Genomic DNA, 21,711 nt, shown 5'->3' on the forward strand with positions numbered 1-21,711 from the left:
ATGTTCTTTTTTTCAAATACCACACAAAACTGCAAACAGAAAGTGCAAGTGTTTTTTATCTAGTTTTAGACACCTGTGCTAGCAACCTTAGCTTATAAATAAAATAATGATAAAATAAATATTAATACAAATTATAAAACAAACAAAAAGCATAAAAACGGGTATGTGTGTGTTTCACACCAAATAAAAATATTTTCCTCTCATAACTTTTTTAAACCTGGCAAACTAGGCGTCAGGGTTAAGAAAGCAACACCATTGGATTTTTATATCAAAATTTCAAAAGGTCATGGCTTGAAAGTGGTCAGAGATAAAGTCCTACTGTAAATATAAAAATCTTTGAGTATAAACAAAAGTTTATGAAGGGGGTAAATGTACCCATCACTGGATGGCAAGCACCTCAAATTATGCACCTTTCAGTAAATACTGGATGAACATATTTGAGCAGGTTTACTTTCCTTTTTTTCATATTACCCACATAACAAATGAACAGGAAAACACCTAAGTTGTATATGGTTTAGTGATGTATTACTAAACCACAAGGCCTACAATAAAGTATTCTGGTCAAATCAGTTCCTATCGCGGGTAATCTGAGCAGAAGTTCGCATCATATTGCGGGTGACTTTGTAGTTCTTTAGAGCCCTGTTTTTACTAGCCCTGCTGTCTGTACCACGTCCATTACGGACACGATTACCACTGCAACCTCCAAGCTATGTTGGGCAGAGGGTCGAAATAAGCATGGTATGCTTAGTGGACACCGTCGTATACACGCAAAGACGCACCTCCATTCACAGACGCACTGTGACTATCACTGTCAATAGACGATCGATCATAATCTACAAAAGGATATTCTCCTTCAGAATCAGAATAGGTGAATAACATAGCCTACCTAAGACTTCATCACACGTGAACGTTTTTCAACATTAGGTGTAGGCCTATTTCTGCTTCAATTTGTGCAAAACTATGGCCTGCATCGCTTCCGCGTCATTACAAATGCACGTCTTTGTGTTTCTCGCGTGTAATACAAGTAGGGGAGACCGGGGCTGGTTGGAACAGGGGCAGGTTGAAACACTGTTAATATCCAGGCTACTAGAGGGAGCTGCAACAAAATTCCAACACTAAACTGACGGCCTTATTGAGTAGCGTAAACTCACGTATGTAACTGGTCTCCAGGTCATTAACCCTTTAGGTGACAACAACTTTTTAATTTTGTAGTGTCAAAACTTAGAATATGCACCTCCCACTAAATACATCCTAGAAGGGTAATAGTTAGGGATATAAAAAAAAAAGATTGATTATAATTGATTGCTAGGGGACTCATCTATAATTTAAAATGAAGTTTGAAAACCTGAGGTGACTGATATTAGCAGGCTAACAGCATTTGTGCAAAAAAGTTTGACCTAATGTGGGCGGGGCAGGTTGGCACACTGATTTTGGGGTTGGCACATACATTGTGCGGGGCAGGTTGGCACACTGATTTTGGTTGGCACATACATTCCCTATGGCTATTTTGTGACAAATCTATAAACTTTGTATTTTATGCATAAAAACATCATTAAACTTTATTTTAACATTGTTATTGTAATTACTGAACATAGTTTTACATTTGGAAGCATTTCAGACATTTTTAAATATTTGAAGTAAAAAAAAATCGGTAGGGAGCAAATTGATCTTGACGGTGGGCCCTACTGAAGAAAAACACACAGGAAAGACATCAGCAAAGCCCTACAGGCAGTGATATAGATAAGCACTTCAAACAAAACCAAAAGGAGTACTGCAAAGGACTATAACATAGGTGTTCCAACCAACCCCGACTACATGTGCCAACCAACCCCATGCATGGGGCAGGTTGGCACACATGCACAACACCACTTTAATCATAAATAACTCAAAACAAGGGATCATTTGTTGACATTGAATGTATACATTTTGTAGCTGAGATCCCAAGCTTTCAGTTAATCACAATTTTACCATTTCAACGCATTGTAAGACGGAGAAATATAACCGAGAGTGAAAAGTGTTCCAACCAGCCCCGGTCTCCCCTATTTCTGGAAAGCGCAGTGATTTTGGGTTTTAATCAAGCTCTGGATGTCTAGCACATAGTGGAGCAGAGTAGGCTACAATTGAGATGTCACCATACTTGGATCTATCGTCTACTTTAATCAGTATCGTTGTTTGTCGCAATTAAAAATAGCCTCAAGGGCCGGATTACATTATTATTTTGACATACGTCGCGGGCCGGAATTGGGCAGGACGCGGGCCGGATTTGGCCCGCGGGCCGGGTGTTTGAGACCCCTGTGCTAGATAGTAAAACAACCACTGCAACATTTTCTTTTCACTTTATTGAAGTGTGGCTGAAGTGCTTCAATTAGGCCTACATACATAGGCATAAGACACTCTGCCTTTGTTTTACCCACCACCAATGTTAATATGGTTTGCTGCGCTGAAATTACGGTGCACTGTAACTTAATTCCAGCGTTCTATAGAGCCGCGAAACAAAGCTAAAGAACCACAACTGATGTTACGGGCTATGCCTTGGCTTCCCCTCTGCTTTTTGAAGTTACGGCAAAAACAGCATCTTATTTTGATAAGAAAACAACAAAATTGACTCAAGATATTTGTCCACATGATAAAATTGATGCCCATTGTTCCAAAAATGACAAAAACTCATTTTTGATAAAATTGAAGTTACGGCCTTTTGCCTTTGCACGGCAGAATAGCCAAGGACACATCATAACCACTGTGTGGTAAACAGGAAATGACATGTGGACAGGAAATGACAGGTTAACATGTCGCTTCAGGGATGCTCACCGGTCTTTGCCCGTCTCCTTCTTGAAGACCATGTCGCAGTAGTTCATGCGCTCCTCGGTGGTGAGGTAGATGCGCGCCTGCGGGTAGTTGTCGGCCGCCTGCTTCAGCATGTTGTACACGATGCCCTTGCCGTCCTTGCGCATGTTCCGGAGCGGGCCCCACACCACGTAGACCGTGTCGTTGGCGTGACCGAAGAAATAGTGCGGCTTCTGCAGGAGCAGCGGCACGCTGGTGTGCGAGACCACCCGCAGCGTGGTGCGGCGGCCCACGTCGCGCTCAAAGCCCCGCGTCGGCGCGTTGTTCATGCGCCAGATGCAGGACGAGCGGTCGATCTCGGCCCCCACCTGCTGGCCCAACATCTGGCCCGAGCTGGACACCACACTGCACACGTCACAGTGCAGCTTCAGAGGCTGAGGAGGGAAACAAGAGGGGGTCAGCATGGAGCTCATACAGCTTAGAGCAGACAATGGCATCACAACTCAACACATCGTCATATCGTCCATTTGTGTGGTCACTGAGTAACTGGAAGTACGTTTCTGAGTAATCTAAGTAAATCATTAAATCCATGGTCATACATCTTGTACACGACTGCACGATAGATTGCCACCAGGTTTTGAAACGGTTTGTTTTAACCCAATTTTGACGTCACACCGACCACACAAATGGATTAATTCTACAGGGAGGCCTAAGGATCACTAGCCTAGAAATCTAGACGCACCCTAGCGGCAGCAAATTACATTTGCTTCCAGGGCTAGTCTAGCAACTCTCCGTTGGCTTGTGAGCTCGAAAAATTAAACTTCTATCAGGACAATCAAATCGTGTATAGAGTCGTTGGCGGGCTTAACATAATGATTGATGGCAGAGTTGCAACGGTTTGGCTTGAATTCCCTGCTACTTGAAAACAAAGAAGATGGATGTTGCTGTTAGCCAACAGTGTGACACGAGTTAAGCTTGTTTTAAGATGGCAAAAGATTGAACTAGCCAACTAGCTCCGCTGTTGGGAAAACGCATGGGACTCAGCGCTGTCCTATTGCGTGCAGAGGGAATTTGAAAGACAACCGATTATCCCGTCCCTCAGACTGAGCACTGCGAATGGTGAGTGCCCAGACCCTACATTTTAATGTGGGTCTGGCTAGTAAGGCTAAAGGATCACACTATGTTAAACTGAGGTGCTGCCTCACTATTGTTATTAAAGATCGCATGACACTTATTGTAAAGAGTAGGGGGTTCCCCGGTGCACTGGCTAAATTCCCAACCTGGCTCATTCAATCTGGCCCCCTAATCACCCCCCAGTGTAATTGGCTCATTCACACTCCACCTCAAGCTGGTATGTGGTGAGCATTCTGGCACATAATGGCTAGTGAGGTTCCCCCTTCACTTTAAAGCAATGCAAGTTGTTTATGTGGGGTAACAGGCACAGGTTGGTTGCTCATAGCAGACAGGCAGCGTGGCTTCCAGTAGCAGACAACCACTCATGGTCGTTTTTGTATCACATTGTTCCCTGGGAAATTTGTAAGGGAAAAGACACATGGTCAGCATTTGCTCCTGTCTGGCAACAGCAGCAGCATCAGATTCATCATCAGTTTACATTAGTGTTGAAGGGAATGCACGTAGCAATTAGTGTTTAGCTAATGTTTAGTTTAATGCCATACTGCTACTGATAAAGTCTCAGAGGCCACAGTCAATGTGGATACCTTTGACACACCAATACGAGCTCAACTCTTGCAGCATTTTGGTCAACTCCACACACAACATTCCTGAACTGCCTTTGAGGACCAGAGACATGGAAGGTAACCTCATGATTTGTGCATTTAGCGCAGCTGACTGTCTCAGCACAGTAACCTGGCTGGCACATAGAGCCCTTTCGCGTTTCATCCAATCCAAAGCTAAGAGGAGAAAAAGAGGTTGATACTCAGTTAGCATTCAGAAGGGGTTCTTTTGATGCACTGCTGTCAGATTCATAGGCTTTCATTAAATGTTAAAGCTTCAGAGGCTGATCAAATTCATCAAATTGTGATTTAGCAGAGGTAATCATCCACTGCAAGGACAGCCGCATATTTTTCGAAATGCCTGAAGTAATACGACCCTGACACTCTCTTGTCACTTTTTTCTTTGATTTATCAGCGGGCACTGACAACTCCCAAGGCAAAAACCTTGCAGCAGTACAATCTGAGATGGGGGCCAAATTCTGACACTGCCTTGAAAAGAAATGGTGTAACCTGAAACAGTGACTTCAAAAGACTCTTACTGTGGCTCCCACCGTACTTGAGTGTGTGTTCGTGAAAATGGTATGCCATACTTGAGTGTGTGTTCGTGAAAATGGTATGCCATATTTGTCACAATAAGGACATGGGGACATGGGAGTATAGGCGTTAACTAATGGATAACACAAACGGTTTGTTAATTTTTCAGTACTTAAATGGATTAGTGTCACTTTAGCAGAATAAACAAGCCAAGGGCATCAAAAATGCAAAGAAACTTTAAATATCCTATCAGGCCAAAGTAAATTGCTATAATCAGTGTAGAAAAATAAGATTACATTCATCAGATTGTGTTCTCAGCATTTAGCCAGCTAATGTACCACGGGGACACTAGATTGCAATCACATCACATGAACAAATTACCAATTGTTTGCCCTGCTTGGTTAATCTACGGAATTGAACAACAAATTAGTATGGCTCTAGGGCTGATGGAGAGAGTGCTGATCGACCCGTGCTTGTTCGTCAATTAAAAGGCCGCGTGCGCTCAGCTTGCTGGTGACGCCAGCCAGCCATTAGAAGCTCCATGTAACATCTCCGCTGTGATCAGGAGCGACAAGATGCCCCATGCTAAACAGGCACACGGGCTAAGGTTGAGACAGAGGGCAAGATGAGATTCATCTCTCCGACAAACTTTTGCATTGATGACATTGAATGACTGCACACACCGATTAAGGAGAGGAAAGGAAAGTCTCTGTGCCTGAAGAAAATGTGAAGCTATTATATATAATTCTGTTTCCAAATCTAAAACAGCTCAGCCCACTCCTGAATTCAGGCACAGAGTCTGAGAGCTTTAAGGGAGACATTTCCTCACCTTCACCTTCTTACTTTAAAGATCTCTTACCAAGCCATTTATCCACCTTATTCCTGAAACCCTACTTCTGATCGGTTTTCATCTTCTGTCCATTCGAAGGCAGCCGTGGCCCACTGGTTAACACTCTGGACTTGTCCACTGGTTAGCACTCTGGACTTGTAACCGGAGGTTTGCCGGTTCGAGCCCCGACCAGTGGGCCGCGGCTGAAGTGCCCTTGAGCAAGGCACCTAACCCCTCACTGCTCCCCGAGCGCCGCTGTTAAAGCAGGCAGCTCACTGCGCCGGGATTAGTGTGTGCTTCACCTCACTGTGTGTTCACTGTGTGCAGTGTTTTCACTAATTCACCGATTGGGTTAAATGCAGAGACCAAATTTCCCTCACGGGATCAAAAAAGTATATATACTTATACTTATACATTCTGTTCACATAATAACTTAGTGCAGTCTCAGCAGGCTAGTCTTCAACTTATATTTCTCTTGGAATGTTGACAATTTTGGATATTCTATTGGATACAAATAGGATATTCTATGTAATATATGCCTGACAGAAATATTTAAGTTGACTTTTACATGGCTTAGGATCCATCAGGCACTGTCTATCATCATATTAAAATCAATACAACACAGCTTCAGCCATAAATAGAAAAACATATTTCTGAATACTGAAGTGTCATGGTGATGCCCGTTGTTGGCTCACGAATACCATGGATACCCGAATAAAATTCACCTCCATTTTGTAGCCTACACCTTTAGCTCTTTCCCGTCCGAGCAAAATTGGGTCAAATATGTCTCCTTTACTATATCTTGCTGCTGTTGGTGACCTAAGCACATCTGCAGGAAGGTATCTATTTTTCCTTGAGGCCTGATAGTTGAACTATAGAAATGTATGTTTGAAATGCATTATTTATATGTACTGATTTGCATTCATTTGCATAAAATGTGCATATTTCATACACTAATTTTGAGTGTAAAATCCATTACAGCTTAAATGCAGCATGTTATGAAACATGTTATATTGTGTTTATCTGCTGGCTAAATAAGAGTCAAATTTGGCAGAAATTGGATAAAAGGAACTCTCAAAAAACAACTTTGAGCCAACATGCTCCAAACCATTGCCAATGTATTCCTATGGACATTATGAAAATACTCTACAATATTAAAGAATCACAATACAACACAACCAATATTAATATCTTATTTTTGACACTTTTTAGAGCTGATTATGTTAAAAACAGAGTCAATAGCATAAAAACACAGCAAAAGGGATCCTATCCCTAGATATATACAGGTACCTCCCACATTGAGATACACTAAGAAAGAGTGCACCTTATTTTGACTTTTGACCTCTTTTAGCACACCACACTATTTTTTGGTATCATGCATGTCTCAGAGACCTTTTAAGAGTTTAAAAGTGTTTTCAATGCAGAGGACAAGCATTTGCATCTTCAGTACGTAGGTACTCATATGTGCATTGGCGGACTGGAAAGAGTTAAACAATATATTACTATATGGTTTACTTTTTGGGTGCCATGTTACATCCTGTCACTACTTGATAGCTGGAGAAAGCAAAGAGTGTGCTCATTGCCAAACAGCTCCAATGGAATAAAACAGACAACACACACCACATGCTGGTGCTCAGTTTTGTAACCCCTCTGGTGTGTGCTGGCGGAGAGGCACATCGGCATAGCCTTGGGCTGTCAAAAGGCCCTTCCATTAGCACCCACTCTCACCCTGCCTGTCACACAACTCCATTTTTCACAGCTGCCCGAGCACATTGATCGGTCGCACCCAGCACGGGGGATGCACTGTTGGGAGCAGAGGAGAGAGGGGGGGGGGGCAAAGGAGAGGAGGAGAGAGGGGAGAACAACGAAAGAAAGGATGAAGTGAGGAGGGGGGGGGAGAAGAGGGCAACAAAGGAAAAGATGAAGCGAAGAGGAGAGGAGGGGAGAGATGAGATGAGATGGAAGGAGGGATGAGGTAGGAATGAGGGAAGAGGCCAGAGAAGCAAGAGAAAAGAGGAGAGGACACGAAAGGAAAGGATGAAAGAGAAGAGGAGTAGAGAGGAGAGGAGGGAGATTAGCATCCTGCCGCTAACTGTGCGTGAAAATAAAAAGCTATGGCGCAAGTGGCCAGGGCATCTATACCACATACATGTCCATGTCCACATACATGTCCAGGGCATCTATACCACATACATACCACATACATGTCCATGTCCACATACATGTCCAGGGCATCTATACCACATACATGTCCAAGTTCCCACAGGGACCCAGGTTCCAATCAGAGCCCCACTCTTTATTGTCCTATCTGAATAAAGCCCAAAAATATATATTTTTAAAATCTGTACTGTGTGGGAAAGTCTAGTGCACTTCTTCCTTCAGAACTCAGAACACACAGCTCTACTTGACTGTACTGTTACAAGCACTTCTCCTGTGTGGTGAAGGACAGCTGTACTGGATTGTACCGTTACGAGCACACCTCCTGTGTGGTGAAGGACAGCGTGTGTGTGCACAGCTGTCAGGTGAAAACACACACTCACACCTCAGCCTTGAGAGTTTGAGACAGCTCTGTGTCTTTCAAATGCATCAAGGATGGGACAGAATGCAGGGCTTGCATCAGGCTGTCACGTCAAAGCAATGCACAACCAGCACACGGCTACACAATGGATCCGGATCAATACTTACAAACAGGCTGAAACTAAATATGGAATTCAACTGAAATAAATCCTCAAAATCCATTTCATGAACTATCAATCTGTTGTTCAAATGCATCATTCATGTATACGGTACAAGCAACCATTAATTATTTTGTATATTTTCACTGTATAAGTCAAGGCTGCTGAGGCAATCGATCATTTCTATGCTTTATAAATGATACACTCACTTTGAACAAGACTGGCAGAAAAACAGTGAGCAGCATGCTGGAAATCTCCTAGCACCTATGTATAGCAATTAACTCAAAAACGGTAGGAAGGTCTGAAGGTTTTTGATATAGGGCAGTAAGTATTAAAACCCTGGCGATGTCCAACAGACACACCAGTGTTTCCCATACATTGACTAATCTGTGGCGGGGCGCCACAAAATAAAAATTGAATTAAAAATTAATATTCTATGTTTACTTTAATTTAATTTAAGTTAAATATAAGGTCAAATCCTTGCATTGCCATTGAGCTGTTTTTTAGGCACGCAGCCTTTCCTTGCCCCGCCCCGCTCTCTCTCGTAGCGGGCTGCCACTCCTCTGTATGTGCAATAACAAAACATTCACGATTGTTGAAGGATTGTTGTTGCCACATAGAAGCATTGCATAGAAGACGTCTGGCTAAATTGCTATTAAATCCGCTTAGCAACGTGACCATGCTGCGCAAAATTGTTCAAAACTGCTGCATTGAAGTGAACTCTACTAAGATCTTATCACGACATAATAAGCTACATTGAAGAGACTAAGCTAAGTTAAGTTAAGTTCTGAAATCAAGCAATATCTTAAGCTAATGTTAGAATCAGTGGCGTAACAAACCAATGGTGGGCCCAAGTGCGAGAGCGCTACACGGGTCCCATACCGACGAAGTTTGGCCCAGGATGAATTAGCTCTGATACATGCAATACACATTAAGGGTGACTTCAATTGTTTATGCAAAGGGCCTGAGGCACCGAAGAAGTTTAGTAGTTACAGATTACAATTTCAAATAAAAAACACACGACTACATATCCATTACATGTGAAAACATAAAAAAATAATTTTATTAACAGCCTGCAGACCAGGGTAATCTAATATTACTACATTAACATCAACTCACATGGAATTATGGGAACACTCAATGCGCCTCTTCAACCCTCTGCTGAAACTGCAAGCGTAGATTGCTTGCTTATAAACTCGCACTGCGCAGAAACAAAACTTAATGTAGCCTAACTTATTTAACCGTGCAGAAACCAAATAAAATCATTCATATGCATACAATCCCCAATATGCGTGAATTAGGCCATTAGAAGAAGGCCATCTTTCGAGCCTTTTGTTGTGCAAAATCGTCAACGATGTTCCCAATATTTAATGCTCTGGCTCTCGTATTTTCAATGGACAGGATAGCTAACCCACGGAGCCTCTCCTGCCCCATGCTGCTCCTTAGGTATAGGTCTTAATAAGTTTGAGTTTGGAAAAAGATCGCTTAGCTGTTGCCACAGTCACAGGCAATGTCAGAAACAACATGAGTACACACTTCCCCGAATGTGGATGTTACACTGTCATAATCTACCACCAGCATTTTGGCAAGTTGAAAAATAGATGACTTCTGGGAAATCTCTGCTTTAAAGCAAGACCTGAATGAGAGGAGTTGTGTTGGGAATGTCGGTGCAATGTCCCTGCTATAATGGTCTGACAAACATCTTGCCTTTTCAAGCAGTTCATCATCACCTGCGAGTTAAAGGGTCATAGGACGTAAAGACTCAAACACGACAAGTTTCCCGCATACTTGCAAATCTTTGGGAGAGCTGACTGATTATGATGTCCAGAGTTGCATTAAATACCTGCACTTTGAAGTATCTATCTGCATCGTTTAAGCGCTCATCTTCCGATAGATCGTCAAAGTGACGCTTCACTCTCCGTGCTCTTACATTCTAAAGTTCTTAAAAAAATAAAAAAAAAGGAGGCAGGGCGGGGGTAGCGACGGGCCCCGGGAGGTCACGGGCCCTGGTGCGACTGCACTTGCTGCACCTACTATAGTTACGCCACTGGTTAGAATACTGTTTGGATGTCGAATTTAGCATGCTTAGCCAACTTACAGCTGCTTGTCAATTTCGTTGAAGGGCTCATTTTATTGACTCTGACACTGAATGTTTGCAAAATCCCGATGTAAATGGAAAAGTGTTTTCCAAAATGAAAAAGTGCTTGTCCCAAGGAGAAGTACGAACCTTTATTTTAACTATGTAGAAAACGTTATGAACTGCAGCCACACATCAGCAGCCTTTCAACTGTGTTACAATTGCAAGGGTTCCCTCAAACGTCTTAAAGTGACAGGCACTCAATTAGACCTATACACTACCAAGACGATCTTAATACACTACCACACCATCTTAATATGCTCAAGTGAGTTTCTCATTTACAGGGCTGTGTCCATACACCAGCTTTTACGAGTGCACACACAGAAGTGACAGCTAGTGGAGTGAGGGGACAATCTATTGAATTAGCCTAGCATTATTGGTAGCACCTTTAAATTCGGACAGGTCTGCTCTGTTCCCACAGAGACTGTCTGCCAGCTCTTTTTTTGCACTTCCTGTGTTCCCGTCAATGCAACCAGACCTGCAGAACAACCGTTTGTGTCCTAAGAAGTCTAATTGAATCCGGTCCACTCCGGTCCAGGTGGTGCGCTACCTCTACAACCTTTTCGTCATCTCATCTCGTCTCTCAGTCAAGGCCGTCCATCAGCGTGCCCTTTGGCTTCAAAGACTCGCCTGCTGCCCAGTTCACACCGTAGACACTTCTTTAACGATCAGAGACACCAAGAAGCAGTTTGAGCAGGCGCTCGATGAAGCGCACACGTCAATCACTAATTTATGCCATGAGGGGCATGGGTAACCTTGAGATTCATCAGATTGCTTAAAGCATTATTCATTAATAGTGAATGATTAGAACATTATGAGCTCAGCCTCCGACCAAGACTGCAGAGTGGAAATCTGCTACTGATTTATAAGGACATACACAGAAAAAGAGAGAGAGGGGAAGATCCTGTTGAAGTCTTTTTTCTCTACTTATTGAGTGTGGGGGTGTTGATAATACCATGGCAATGATGAGCCATATTACTGTATGCTGCAAATGCTTTGGGGACTTATAATTGGCCAAATAAAAGGCACTTAGACAAGTGTGTGGCTGTAGCATACAATTAATTTTCTTCATTGTCATAAATCATATAGAGAGGCTTTGGAAATGGCCCTGTTCTTTTCCAAAGGACAGGCAACATATTTCTGTCTGTATAAATGTCACTGTGTCAAACCACAAGAATTATGTGCTGTGAATGAATGGCATTAAGGAAATTATAGTTTAGCACCGACAAACCAAAAACTGATCGAAAGGGCAACTTTTTATGTTTTCATGTGAACAAAAGAGACTCCCAGCTATCCAAACCAAAAGGAGTTGCTCTATTTCCGATGTGCTGAAGTTGGACGAGGTTGTGCAGCTAGTATCAGGACACACTGTGTGTGGACACATAGATATTCATTACATGCAACACCAAGTCTATATAATTCAAATGAGCTGCAGCGAATAAGATAACCCTGACGGCTGTCTGATTAATGAAACACGCATCCACTGCCCCACTGATACCATCTCACCACAGGTTTGACCTCCACTGTACAGTGGCCACCTAAACTACATTACACTACACTACAGTACTGCAGCAGATGTACCGGTATTATGAGTGTCACAATCCCTTCCTAACGAAAGCTGGCAGCTTGCACAGCAATCTGTCAGAGGACGTCACCTCATCTACGATTCCATATGACACGAGGGGCTCAGCATGACCCACGGTATGTTTCAAAGCTCTATGAATGATTCATTGGTCAGGTAAAGCAACTTTTTTTGCTGACATGTCAGGTTTCTCGCCCCCTTCCCCCTGTGCATAAGCGCTGTACGCGTCTGAAAAGGAGCGATGGGAGAACACACACACACTGGTCTCGACTCGCCATTATGCGCTTACATGATTGTTGTTTCTCCATAGGGGAAAAAGTGTATGTGTGTATGTGTGTGTGTGTGTGTGTGTGTGTGTTTGTGTATGTGCGTTCGAATGTGTGTGTGTGTGTGTGTGTAAGTGCGTTCGTGTGCATTTGTATGTGTGCGTGTGTGTGTGTGTGTGTGTATGTGCGTTCATATGTGTGCGTGTGTGTGTATGTGCGTTCATATGTGTCATGTGTGTGTGTATGTGCGTTCGTATGTGTGCGTGTGTGTATGTATGTGCGTTCGTATGTGTGTGTGTGTGTGTGTGTGTGTGTGTGTGTGTGTGTGTGTGTGTATTGATGTTTGTATTGTGTGTGTGTGTGTGTGTGTGTGTGTGTGTGTGCATTCGTATGTGTGTGTGTGTGTGTGTGTGTGGCTGCCTGGTGATCTGGCACTGAGGCAGATGAGAGGCGAGCCTGTCAGCTCTCTGCTGTGCGGATTCAGATTGGGTTAGTGTTGAGCAGACACGGAACCCATACAGACGCACTGGGACTCCAGTAGCCCAGCAGGAAACACTATACTCATCTGGTGATCCAGGAGACAAGAACACATCCCTTTTTCATTAAAGATGAGATGGAACGTGTGTGTGTGTGTGTGTGTGTGTGTGTGTGTGTGTGTGTGTGTGTGTGTGTGTGTGTGTGTGTGTGTGTGTGTGTGTGAGGCATGGGTGGAATATGGTGGACCATACCTGCTGGTGCTACTCTCTTGGCAGTGTGGTGGAGAGCTTCTATTTTATACACTAACTTATGTGTGAAACCCACAGGGTTGATCATGCATTCAGTGTATGAGGACGTAGGAGTGACGTAGGAGTAAGTGTGTGGGTTAGGGTAGGCGTGTTTGTGTGTGTGTGTGTGCTTGTGTATGTGTGTGTGGGTGTGTGCGTGCGTGCGTGCGTGTGTTTGTGTGTGTGTCTGTGTGTGTGTGTTGTGCACCTTTTCAGCTTTTTCCAAGACAAGTTTGAATATTTGAATAAACTGCTCTCAGGGTTGTTTAATTTTTTTTCCGATACTGCACACACTTTGGTATTCTAACCTGCACAAACTAAAGCAAGAGCAGAGAGGGTTGAATCTTTGGCGAGAGCCAGGACAGCTCAAAGTTGTCTGAGGGCCCCTGCCAGGAATTTTAAGAACAGACAGAAAACAGAAATGATGCAGCTCGGCCTCCATGATGAAGACTAATGTTACTTGGTAATACTGCCATACTGATTCTGCTAGAGTGTGTGTGTGTGTGTGTGTGTGTGTGTGCCTTTCTCTTGGTCACATCCTATTCATGTTTAGTGTCTTGACCTTAGACAGAAAAATATCGTATCTTATGATTAAATAGCAGTGGTTGACTCAAAAGAAAAAAAGATCAAGCAAAAAGCCAAATAATGCAAAATGAGTGCACAGCTTCAGGGCAATAGTTGTAGAGTAACGCAATCTAATAAAAACAATCAACTACTGTGAAAGATACATTTATATTTAATCTACATTAACAAAACTAACTACAGCAATCTAATAATATCAATCATATAAAATGTAAATACATTTACCTTTAAATCTAAAATATCAACAAAACGAATTGCGGTAGTCTTATAAATATCTTCTCCATCTGCTTGACAACAGTTGTGTAGATGTCTGTCACTGGAGGCTTAAAAAACAAATCACTAGACCACCCATCCTAAAGACCAAATCCTAACCATCAAACGTATTCCACAGGAAGAGCTTGGAGATACATGTACAGTTCGGTATCGACACTGACATCAACAATGGGAAAGGGGAGATCCATCAAACTGCCAGTTACTGGGGAAGACTTACTGAGCTGAAAGTTAACCTCTGTTAGCCCTTTGGCGAACACTCCTCCAAAAGGGAGATGATAACATCAGCAAAATGTAGACCTCTCCAATCCCCTCTTTTAGCTCATGTAACATTATGCCCCCATTCCAATAAACAGAGATTGTTTTAATCATTCATTCATCATTATTCAAAACAGTCCCCATTTTACAGGCTTTACTAAATTAGATTGGGGGGGGGGGGGGGGGGGGTAACACTCTGTCCAGGTTAACAATGCCTCGGGTATGAGTGAAAGCAAATTAATTAACTGCCCAAACACCTCTGACCGCCCTTTTCATCCTGCTAATAGTAGTTATAAATCACTCTCCTGGAGGATGCATTCCCACAGTGCCATGCAAGCCAAAAGATTCGTTTTGCTCCAGGCAACGGCTCGAGTGACCTTGAGAATTCGAAAGCACGGACTTGTTTTAGACTATCTGACCCCCTGCAGCCACATCGGTCCCACATTCTCTGGGTAGACTGGTGGACAGAGCACAGAGCTCCGAGTTTGGGGTGACACTGCTGCCTACAGACATTTTGTGGCGACACTGCTTTTATATCATTTTAATATATAATAATTACAACCACAGCTCACTACTCCGTTGAACCATGTGAGATAGTTTGCTTTCATAGTTAGTTTATTTGCCCTTTGTGATGGGTGAAGATGCCTGCAATGGCTTGCAGTGGCCTGTGTGTGTGTGTGTGTGTGTGTGTGTGTGTGTGTGTGTGTGTGTGTGTGTGTGTGTGTGTGTGTGTGTGTGTGTGTGTGGAGATGAGGAAGGGTCTGTTTTTTACCTCCTGCTTGGGGATGCTGACGTAGCCTGGGTGGGGTTTGTATGTCTTGGTAGGCTGCCGGGAAAACATCCAATGGCCACTGAAACTCTGTCCAAACACAGGCTGCAGCAGGTCATAGGGCTTCTCCGAGTAGTTCACCACCACCACGAAGAGAGACACCACCACGATCAGGCCCGTCGCGATGACCGACTTCCTCTGAGGATGGGAAGAGAGAGATTGGAGGGGAGATTATTAGGCACAAACGCCACAAACCTGCTGTTGACATTTACTCTGGTGAAAGTTTACTTCCAAGTTTGTTGAGAACCAGTCTAGGAGGCTCCCCCAAACTACTGACATGCACTGCAAATGTGTTGGCGTCAAACAAAGACTTTCTAAGCCTCAGCTCCGCTGCTCAACAATCTGTGCAAGACCTGAAAACCCCACAGCCATTGAGGATAAAGCTATTTAATATCACTGAATACTTAATCCCATTCCAAAGTTCATCTGATATGAGGAGTGATTCCCTCGCACTCTGAATAGTTGATGCTGGAAAATCCATACAGATTCTTCAATTCCGTTTTTTTCTCACAAAGCCTTGCAGTCATCCGTGTTATTTCTCTATGCTGGGAGCTTACTATAGGCATACTGATATGATATGAACCTCTCAGAACAATCAAGTGCCAGGTGACTGATGAAAGATGGATAAGGCTCTAGGACAGGGCCTGATCAGGCAACATTTCAGCAGAAGTCTGCACCAATGAGGTCCTTTTATAAACTAGGAATGGCAGAAATTAGGGCATCTCCTTAGAGCTTCACTGTACTCTTTTCATACACAAGTTTTAGTCCTAAAAAAGAAGTTTGTTTGTAAAAGTTTGTATCATTATGTATTTTAACTTTTCAAGAAGTGATGAATCTATGTACTGCTTACTGACAGACTCAAAAACCGCCACCAACATAGCTTTAATACTTGTAATATAATGCTGTGATAATATACTGTTGCATCCCCTTTACCTGTGAGATTCCAGAGATATTTTCAATAGTTAGCTGCTTTTATATACCACACACACACACACACACACACACACACACACACACACACACACACACACACACACACACACACACACCAGATGAGAAACATTTCAACATTCTGCATAATGGTGAGCTTGCTCTCTGATAGACGAGGACTGATAACCCCCTGGAATCACAGACTCTTTTGAAGTAGTTTGATGGCATGAAGTTTTCCATCTACTTTTCAATCGTACTTGAATAATGGGGTGTCTATCAGCAAAACTGCCTTTGCTTGCTGGCAGAGCTTAGATCTCTGACATCAAAAGTAGCAGGGTGGTAGCAACCCGCGCTTCTCAAGAGAGATCAAACACACTGTGAACTGGCACCAAAAATGACCATTTACAGCTCAGGCTGTAACATTACTTCATGATACAGTATGAAATGAGTAGTTACATCATACTGCATCATGGCATAAAAGCACCGATCCTACAGTACATAACCTAGTCATCCCAAAAATGTGAGAAAATGTAAAATTGTCATATTAACATAAAACATTAACATGAAAACATACAGTAGCCAATGTGAAATCGTAAAAAAAAATAGTGATGACTACTCATATTTCATGAAATGAAACACTGCATGGTTGGCTCTTTGGGAGACATACAAACATATTACACAACTATTAGCCGTAGTTCCTCAGTACATGTGGGAGGACACTGTGTCAGACACACACAGTAGCAGCCACATGGTGGTGGGAAAAGATTAGGGGGCTTCCCAGCAGCAGCAGCAGCAAGCAAACCTTCCAGAGGCATAACTGGCGCATTTTCAGTTGAGAGAAAAAGCTGACGGACAATGCTGTCATACTCATCTGGCTTGATCAAAAAAAAAAAAAAAAGGAAGAAAGAAAAAAAAAGAGACATTTTCCTCTCCTCCGATGATTTAAATCTGCAGCCACAAATCACCGCAAAATGATGTGTCAAATTTCTGGGCGACTTTTAAGGGCTGCAGAGGGGCAGCAGGATGGACTCTTGGCGGCCAGATGGACGACATATGACTCTGCTCATCATCCCCCTATCCATCAGGGGGATAATCATCTCCGGGGTCGTGTTCTGCACAATTTCCCCCATTAGGGCCTTTCACAGGAGAGAGATGGCAGCCGCACAGAGGGCAACAGCGCCATCCCTGGACAACACACACCGACGACCATTTGCCAGAGAGACATGACAAGCTGATGTTCAGTTTTCCGGTGCATTTCTCTTCAGCCCCATATGTGTGCTACGTTGTGTTTTTCCATGAGATTTGCACAAAGATTTGTTTAAGTGCACAGCACATTTTGGCACAGACTCCATTCTCTCACGGTGTCCATGTCTCACTGTTTTGACACTTATACTGTGTACTGCACACATATAGCATTATCCCGTTTGCACCCTGCCTCCTACATGTCATCTCTGCTGATACTGCACAGCCTCTCTACATAACATGTACAGACCATAATACCATATGACAGATTTCATAGCAGTTGAAGGAATGTGGATGACATGAAAGTGTAATAAGAGATTATGTTTATGTTTATGTTTATGTTTATGTTTATGCTTATGTTTATGTTTATGCTTCTAGTTCTTAGCAGACACTTTTGTAGAAATCTAATAGTTTTTTATTAGTAATAATAATAATAACAATAATAAACATTATCAAAGTAGTCATATAGTCTACATAAAAATAAATACTACTAATAAATAGTATAATAATAAATCAATAAATACTAATGTGTCTGTGAGCATGTGTTGCTTTTGACATGGCTTTTTTTCTTTTCAAAAAGCAAAAAGTTTCTCTTATTGGGGGGGGCGCTGTGGCACAACAGGCTACAGCGCTCATACCGTATACGGGTCCAAGTGCCCACGGAGAGCCAGGTTCGAATCAGACCTGTGGTCATGTCCCGGTCCCACCCCATCTCTCTCCCCCACTTACTTCCTGTCTAACTCTTCACTGTCCTATACAAATAAAGCCAAAAAGCCCAAAAAATATACATTAAAAAAAAAGTTTCTCTTATTGATGCATTAAACTACAATTTAGATTACATGGTTTTTAAAAAGCGGTCATTTTTACTGCAAAACAGACCTGCACTGTTTTCATAGATATGCCGGAATACCTAATCAATGGCTATAAATTATTTTCATCCCATGTGTTTGTGCAAAACTCCCTTTTCACTTTTGAAATTCCCATATATGCTAAATGCACGAGCACGAACAACTTAAATATTCTGTGTGCCTGTCAGGCAGAATGCACTTTCAATTCACTTTCATTTCATTCATTCATCTCAGTCTGTTTATACATTCAATGCCACGTTTTAGAAAACGTTAAAACGTTGGTACATATATATTTAATCAGAATTGTACTTATATTTTGTACCTGCACTCTATACAATCTAATCTTCATCTAATGTAAAAAAAACATTCTTAAATACAGTGCAGTACATTATGTGATCATGATCCTAAGCTATTCAAGGTGTGACTTTAGCATATTACACTACAATTAGTTTGGGAACAGCTTTTTAATATGGAGTCACATAGACTCTGCACTCAACTATTAACCATTTTGCATTTCTACTCACTTTCCTGTGCTTATCCTATGTATTTTCCATTATCTAAGACATTTTTCAAGGTAACAGGAACTCAACTGGATATATACTATACCATGAAGTTTTATAGGTTAACATAGAAGGATTTTATGACACGAGTGGAGAGTATTGACACCTGTAGCTTTGCTAGGCCTTCTGGGTAAACTTGTAGCTGACAGGAACAGGGCAGCCGTAGCGGATGTTGCTATTCATAGAGCTGGCCCAGCCTCATCTGGGCAGGTATTGATCCCTGCTGGCTGGACGAGAGCTGAGCATCATTGAGACCCCAGACACAGGAGCATCATCATTCTGCAGACACATCATCCAGGGACTGGGGGAATTGGATTTCTTTCTGTAAAGTTGGGAGTTATTCGTGGTTGAGAGCTATTTAACAGCAGGAGAGGGCATCTGAGGCCTGAGGGGCAGCAGGTATGAGGTATGAGTGACCTGAGAATACTCAGAAGCACGGCTCTCCTCTGGGTAAATGTAAGCATCAAAACGCTTGGCCTAAGGAAAGTCAAGAAAAGGAGAACAAAAACAGTTTGGTCTAACAACAACCTAGGGTCTATTTTTAGATGATAACACGTGTAAACTGTTGTTGGAAATGTTAACAACGTTAATCTGAGTAATTTTGAGTAAAACCAGAATATGCACTGCAACAAAATAACATATAGCCATAACTTGGGGGCAATTTGCAACTTCAAAGTAAATTGCTACTTTAAGCCACTGACAAGGCTCAAATTATCATTACACTTCTGAGCCACTGTGGAGAGGGTCCCTGCAGACAAAAAAAGTATCTTTAACTTTGTAAGTGTACAGAACGTGTATAAAAAAAAAGGACTCTTGCAGTCAGTGCAGCCGTGGTCCACTGGTTAGCACTCTGGACTTGTAACCGGAGGGTTGCCGGTTCGAGCCCCGACCAGTGGGCCACGGCTGAAGTGCCCTTGAGCAAGGCACCTAGCCCCTCACTGCTCCCCGAGCGACGCTGTTGTTGCAGGCAGCTCACTGCGCCGGGATTAGTGTGTGCTTCACCTCACTGTGTGCTGTGTTTCACTAATTCACGGATTGGGTTAAATGCAGAGACCAAATTTCCCTGATGGGATCAAAAGAGTATATACTTATACTTAGTGCATTACCTAAGTTCTTCTTCCTGTCGCCGCCATCTTGCACGGAGAAATCCATAATGGTTGATTACTGAATGTAGCACATGCTACTGTCAACTGACACAAAAAGAGGAGATTTTGGTCATCAACTTGTGCTGACTTTCTTCTCACGCCTACATCCAAAATCCATTTTCCATTATCGGCAATAGAGTTTCCACTTCCAAACCAAGGCCCTTAATGTAAGTTGCATATTGTGTGCCACCTTACAGCTGATTGCGTTTGAGTAGGGGGCAGAATCTCAAGCGTTCTTTTTGAATCTGATGCAACATAACAACATCAAGTTGGCTGGTGACACTTCATTACACCAGCAACAACTAAGAAAGGGATACTGAGGGATGCACCCCCCTTCCACTGAGCGATGTCCCCTCCTGATAGCAATGACACTCTGACAGCTGATGGAGGGCTTTCAAATCTTTTCAGTATCAAGCTCGGCATTCTAGTAATCAAGTAAGTATTTAATGGCAAAAAGCTTGAATACAAATTTTGGAATACTATTTTGCATCTCAAACATCAGTTTATTCTAAGGGACTGTTTGATGCATTAGACAATGTGTCTGTCATCACTGACACAACCCCAATATACAATATCAGGTTAATTGACAGCTGCACTTGGACTGGTCTTTCATTCTCATTTCTCTCTCTCTCTCTCTCTCTCTCTCTCTCTCTCTCTCTCTCTCTTTAAATACACAGCACTGAATTCAGTAATTCTACAAATGTTAGTATTTCTGTTCAGGGTCTCAAGTAAATTAATGCACATAGACGAAGAACAAGACCAAAACTGACTTTATAACACACAAATTACATTTTGAACATAAAAGTCGCCAGCGACTACAAATGCATTTAAGCTGTTTTGGCCAGCATACCCATTTCAGCTCAGCATCTACTAAAAGTGAATTAGCTGGAAGCTGCCAGGCTTTAACCCTTAAAGGAGTACCGTCACACCGGTGTGACGGGAATGTTGGGAAATTAACATTCTAAAGAATATCTGGGTTCATTGAATTCAACATAGAATTTTAGAACCTTCAATTGTTGCGGAACTTAGAATGTTCAAAAACCTACATCTTTAATGGTTAAGCAATTAGTTTCCTTTTCTTCCCATCTCACATAATAGGAAGCTGCCTGGAGGAAGGTAAGATCTACATCTTGGAGTGAGCCAAATTAGTTGAGAGACTTCAACTAGACTACCGGTAAATCAATCCCCCCAGTAAACATCAGATCATGATGATTTCCTGATCACAGTAAGCAGAGGAAATGAGTCCGACATGCAAAGGGAAGAGCAGATTGCTGCTACTTTGAACCACCACAACAATGAGAGAGAGAAAATTGCATTTGCATTGCAAAACTGCTACCTTTGTTGTGAACCGCCTCCCAGACTCTGGTGTGAGAGCACTTAAAATCCAATTTCAATTAAGTGGGGGGGGGGTTCAAAAAATATTTACTAGGGCTTTTTTCTGTTCTATTGTATGACTGGCCAATATAAATGCATAATCCGTTCCGTAGGGAGATGATGCCGATAAATAGACAAACAACAAACCTTTTTTAAAAATAAGCTGTTTAAGCCATATTTAGCCAATGTAACTATTATGGATTGAATGCCTCTTGTCAAATGGTTTCTGAAAGTATCTCAGGTGAAGTGGGGATATTGATTTTCAATATGACTCACTAGTTTTGCTAATATGGAAACAACTTCAAAGTAATGTATAGATGTGGAATATACAATATAGGGGGTGGAGAGTAACATTTTGTGGTATCAGAC

General features: G+C 42.4%; 1 protein-coding gene and 1 long non-coding RNA gene across 3 annotated transcripts in view; one reads left to right on the top strand and one right to left on the bottom strand.

Moving 5' to 3' along the window:
* st6galnac3 (ST6 (alpha-N-acetyl-neuraminyl-2,3-beta-galactosyl-1,3)-N-acetylgalactosaminide alpha-2,6-sialyltransferase 3) overlaps nucleotides 1-21,711 on the bottom strand; it is a 66,882-nt gene that overhangs the window by 30,899 nt on the left and 14,272 nt on the right. For both annotated transcript variants that reach the window (XM_042086708.1, XM_042086698.1), the window contains exons 2-3: nucleotides 15,187-15,381; nucleotides 2,809-3,218 (exon numbers count right to left, since the gene is read on the bottom strand). In XM_042086708.1, the coding sequence (XP_041942642.1) occupies nucleotides 2,809-3,218; nucleotides 15,187-15,381 (605 nt within the window). The remainder of the gene's footprint in view (nucleotides 1-2,808; nucleotides 3,219-15,186; nucleotides 15,382-21,711) is intronic.
* Nucleotides 1,029-21,130, top strand: LOC121705641. Its single transcript, XR_006030849.1, has 3 exons — nucleotides 1,029-1,186; nucleotides 3,558-3,562; nucleotides 21,118-21,130. It is a non-coding gene; the product is annotated as an uncharacterized LOC121705641 (long non-coding RNA).

This window comes from Alosa sapidissima, chromosome 1, assembly GCF_018492685.1.
Source record: "Alosa sapidissima isolate fAloSap1 chromosome 1, fAloSap1.pri, whole genome shotgun sequence".
NCBI classification, from domain to species: Eukaryota; Metazoa; Chordata; class Actinopteri; order Clupeiformes; family Clupeidae; genus Alosa; species Alosa sapidissima.